This window comes from Caenorhabditis briggsae (assembly GCF_000004555.2).
Source record: "Caenorhabditis briggsae complete genome, chrIV, whole genome shotgun sequence".
Classification (NCBI taxonomy): Eukaryota; Metazoa; Nematoda; class Chromadorea; order Rhabditida; family Rhabditidae; genus Caenorhabditis; species Caenorhabditis briggsae.
In genome coordinates this window covers 15,270,943-15,275,996 of record NC_013487.2, presented here as the reverse complement: position 1 = coordinate 15,275,996, position 5,054 = coordinate 15,270,943, and the positions used below count along the sequence as shown (strand labels likewise).

The following is a 5,054-nucleotide window of genomic DNA, read 5'->3' as shown; positions in this document are numbered from 1 at the left end:
TCAGCGCTGAACTCCATGTGGTGGAATTCTCGTCCCCCGGCGGCACCTTTTTTTGAATTTTCTTCCTTTTCACGCCGTTTTCGGGGATTTCGGATTTTTTTTTGAATTATTTCGCAATAATATTCGGAAAATAGATAACTTTTAACACATTTTAATGCAATAAAAATTTTTGGTCGGAGTCCCCCTTTAAAAATTAAAAATTCGTCCATAGAAAATGTAGAGAAAATAATTACGGTTTTTTTGAGCTATAGAACTCCTAGGAATGTCAAAAACTGAAAGACGAGATAGATTTTTTCTGTAAAAAACTTTTAAAACGACCATTTTTGACATTTTTTTTCCGTAAAACGACCATACATGGATCTATAACCACTAATTAATTTTTTAAGAATCATTTGAATCATCTTCAATCTCCACAAAATCAGATAAAAAATTCTGAAATTATGGTTTTAGACCTGCAATTTTGATCGCGCCAGACTTTTTTCTGTAGATCAAAAATTAATTTGCAGTTCGGAATTGTTCTGTGGGAGAGCGTGCATTAACGAAAAAAAACTATGAAATTGTTGAAATTTTCAAGAAAAAAGATTTGTAGTCCTCGAGGACAAGCAATTTGGGGTGTCGAAATCCGGCTGTGTATAAAATCATGGTATTCTAGAGAAGGCGGATACATAAATAGAACATAAGCATAAATAGAACTTTGAATATTAAATACAAAAAAACTGTTTTTCCTAACGATGCTCCACTTTTACAGGTGCGCCTATTTTAGCAGCTTTGCAGCCGTTCGAACCTGGTTCTGTTTTCTCCAGACCCCCCTTCTCTCCCAGTTTTCTCCCGTCGAATCTCTTTTTTTGATTTTTAAACATTTTTCGCTGAAAATGAGCAAAGGTTTATGTTTTTGGCCCATTCCGCCATTAATCGAGCGAAAAGCTTGGAGCTTTCGTCGCTGTGATTAGAACATAACAGAAAATCCAGGAAAAATCGTTGAATATGTGAGACTTGTAACGTAGAGGAAAGAGAAAAATATTTTTAAAGATCAAACGAGTAGTAAAAAATATGAATGAAAAGAGAAATCAACATTTTTAGAGCTAGCAAGAGAGCAGAAAATTGTGTTACTGATAAGAAGAATCAATATTTTCATTATCAGTTTTTCGGGCTTGTTTTAAATTTTTCTGTCTTCATCTGAAAAGTGAAAATCGAAAATTTCAACCAGATTTTGAATTTAAAAAGTGAAGAAACATTTCAAGATGCTTCTGAATTTTGGAATTACCGCATGAAAAAAACACATGTCGGATACTGTATAAAAATGTTGGATACTGTATAAAAACTGAAAATTTCCTATTTATTTCTGTAATTAAATAAAAAACTTCATTTCAAAAAATTATTTAAAAAAATCACAAAACATCAGAGAGATTTCAAAAGTTGTCTGAAAATCAGCGAGCTAGTTCTATCTGATAACTTTTCGAATTCCGGAGACTTCTCCAATTTCTTAGCCATCGCCAGTGAGTTCATTTGACTGATACACTTCTCTAGAAGCTTCGGCATTTGGTATTCATCAGCAAACCATAACATTTTCTCATATCCAATTGTTGAATTGTTAAGAAGATGATATTCAACGATTCCAACAACTGATGACACTTGAAAACGGCTAGCCATCTCCAGAAGTTTCTCAGAAGTACTATCTGAAACTTTATGAAGATTTTTTTCGAATAAAAATAGATAAATTCACCATTCGGAAATTGTGGATTTGGATAGAAACTACTGCAGAGAAGTCCAAAATCTTCATAAGAAACTTCTTTGATTTCAATTTCTTTCATTTGCCCTTCCTTGAAATTCGCAGAGAAAAGAGTCGAGAAATAGTGAAAGGAGAGGAACTGGAAAAATTGGAATTCGGGAACTTTCTAGAATATTCAGACGCTTACTGTTTTATTCACATTCAGCTTCTTTCCCTCGACAACAAGAACCACATCTGTTTTTTCGGATGCCACAAACATTTCGTCATCAACACTTTTTTGGGGTTCAAAGCAATTCAAAAGAAACCTTTTCGAGTAAAATCTTTGGGGGTGAATGCAATTCAAAGGGTGGTCTGGAAATATATTTTCAGAAAAATTCAAAAAAAACTAACTCACCATTTCCCCAAAAGACACTGTATCCTGCTCTTGCATTGATCAATCCTTGACTTAAAAATGATCCATCGGTATATGCCACTAGATTACTGTAGTTTGAGGGAAAATATATGTGAATGCAAAATTAGAGAGAAAATTTTTTTCTTTGGCTTTTTTTTTTCAAAAAAAGTGAGAAGAGCGAAATTTTGGCGGATAGATCAAAAGTTGAATTTTTCGAAAAAAAAATCAAATTTCAGCAACACGATTGTAATTTGAATTTCCTGAAGTGGAGCATTTACTGAAGGCTTTCCTTGTTCTTATAAAAATTAATAGGCTAAATCAAAGTTTATTATTTTATAACACAATTGATGATCCGCTCTCGTCGTATTCTTCCTTGATGATCTTGAAGAAATCGAAAAAAAGTTTTTGGGAGTTTTTAAAATCATGTCCATATTGTCACAGTCATTGAAATGAATGAAATCTGAACTTTTGATTTTCAGATTTTTAATTTTCAATAGTTTAAAACTCACATCACAAAAAAAATCAAGTAAAAGGTCTACATTCAGAAGGTGACCAAAAAAAAAGAGAATAAAATGAACAAATGTCTGCCATCTCAGTTTATATACTATTTTTGAAAATGAGTCATCAAAGGTTTTTGTTTTTCCAGGCTTTGAAAATGACGAATTAATGTTGTGAATCCTCAAATAATTGTTTGGATCCTCAAATGACTCATTGTTTGTATGAGAAAGTTTTCTGATTGTGAGATCTTGTATTCTATTTGAGCTTAATTATTTCGGTTTCTATGAGTGATATCAAAACTTGTTAACTGAAAAAAATGTTGCTGATATTAAAGGTGGGGGAACAGGTGACTTTTTGTAGTTTTTTTGTACTAGAGTATGCATTCTACCGTCACGGTGTACAACGCTTAATGTCACTCTGCGTACAGCTGTCGTCCTCGCCTTTATGTATGCAATCGGGCGTGCGCTTTCTCTTTGCCCGCGTAGCTCAGTCGGTAGCGGCGCCGCACCCTCAATCCTCGCCCCCGCTAGTTCAACTCCTCGAGGGGCATATTCAGACGGAATTTCGAGAGAATTATCTGGGTCCTGGGTCCTGGGTCCTGGGTCCTGGGTCCTGTGTCCTGGGTCCTGGGTCCTGGGTCCTGGGTCCTGGGTCCTGGGTCCTGGGTCCTGGGTCCTGGGTCCTGGGTCCTGGGTCCTGGGTCCTGGGTCCTGGGTCCTGGGTCCTGGGTCCTGGGTCCTGGGTCCTGGGTCCTGGGTCCTGGGTCCTGGGTCCTGGGTCTTGGGTCCTGGGTCCTGGGTCCTGGGTCCTGGGTCCTGGGTCCTGGGTCCTGGGTCCTGGGTCCTGGGTCCTGGGTCCTGGGTCCTGGGTCCTGGCTGGGTCCTGGGTCCTGGGTCCTGGGTCCTGGGTCCTGGGTCCTGGCTGGGTCCTGGGTCCTGGGTACCCTGGTCTTGGGACCCCAAAGTTATTACTTCCCAGATTTTGGTATTTTTCAGAGATCCAGAATATTTTTGAGATATCTCAAAATCTGATTTTATTGTTTTTCATTTCTATTATCCAAATATGTTCGATTCCAGAATAGGTGGTAAACATCCCCTATTTTTTGAGTTAAAAATATTTTTTTTCTTGATTGCTCAGGCTTAATATTATGAATGTCAGGAGATTTTTTGATTGAATTTCGTGTCAGGAACGGGAAAATAGAATGGTTAAAATTAGATTTTTTATTGGGGAAAATATTTGATATTTGGATTTTTCAGGAATTTATCATTTCGAATTTTCAAGATCCCAGGTTTTAGATTTTTTTTTATTGAATTAGAAAAATGAACTTTAAGATTTTCCAGATTTTTTCAAAATTTCAGATTTTCAGATTTTTGGGATTTTCAGCATTCTCTGAACCTACTATAGAGTATTTTTCTGAAACAGGTGAACTTTTTTTTTACGATTCTGACATTTTTTTTTTCAGCTGACAGATGTCAGATGACGTTAGAAAAGGTTTTTGGAGTTTTCTAGGATTTTCAGATTTTCAGAACTCGAAAAAAAAAATTTTCCCTATGTTTTTTTTCAGAAGTTTTGATTTTTTGGATTTTCAAAGAATGAAAAACTTAGAAAAAGAAAATCAACTTCCTTATTTTTGTCCTCGCCGCCGACAATTCTATTTTAATTTCATACTAAAAATTATATTTTTGATTGATTAAATTTATAAAAATATCCCCAAAATGGGAATATATTTTTGACGACATTTTTCGACTTTTGGCCAATGGATTTTTGGATTTTTATTCGAAAAAATACCGAAAACCTGTAATAGAAGGGCCAACCCTTCTACTGTTCCAAGGTACCTCCGGAGGGCCCCTCTATTACAGGGGCCCTTTAATTAGAGGGGGGGGGGCGCTTCTTTATTCCCGGCCAGTTTTTTCGAAGTTTTGCATCGAAACTCATGAAAATCTGCCAATATCACAACAAATTTAGCAAGATTTTCATCGAAAAATAGAGTTTTCACAAATTTCTGATATCAAAACACACTTTTTTATAAGGGGCCCTTCTATTAGAGGGGACCTTCTAATACAGGTTTTACGGTAACCGGAAATCGGCTGGAAACGACTAAAACATTTAATAATTTCAGTATTCTTCTGAATTTCTGAATTTATGAATTTCTGAATTTTTGAATTTCTGAATTTATGAATTTCTGATTTTCTGAATTTCTGAATTTATGAATTTCTGAATTTCTGAATTTCTGAATTTCTGAATTTCTGAATTTCTGAATTTCTGAATTTCTGAATTTCTGAATTTTTGGATTTCTGAATTTCTGAATTTCTGAATTTTTGGATTTCTGAATTTCTGAATTTCTGAATTTCTGAATTTATGAATTTCTGAATTTATGAATTTCTGAATTTCTGAATTTCTGAATTTCTGAATTTCTGAATTTCTGAATTTCTGAAT

At 35.3% G+C, this 5,054-nt stretch overlaps 1 protein-coding gene across 1 annotated transcript in view; it reads right to left on the bottom strand.

Annotated features, from left to right (window-relative positions):
• Window positions 1-1,398: 1,398 nt before the first annotated feature.
• Window positions 1,399-5,054, bottom strand: part of CBG21056 — a gene marked incomplete at both ends in the record, with an annotated part of 4,486 nt that continues 830 nt past the window's right edge. Inside the window, 5 exons of the mRNA XM_045236264.1 lie at window positions 1,399-1,676; window positions 1,724-1,868; window positions 1,917-2,080; window positions 2,124-2,209; window positions 2,970-3,645. Of these exons, the coding sequence (XP_045097208.1) occupies window positions 1,399-1,676; window positions 1,724-1,868; window positions 1,917-2,080; window positions 2,124-2,209; window positions 2,970-3,645 (1,349 nt within the window). The remainder of the gene's footprint in view (window positions 1,677-1,723; window positions 1,869-1,916; window positions 2,081-2,123; window positions 2,210-2,969; window positions 3,646-5,054) is intronic.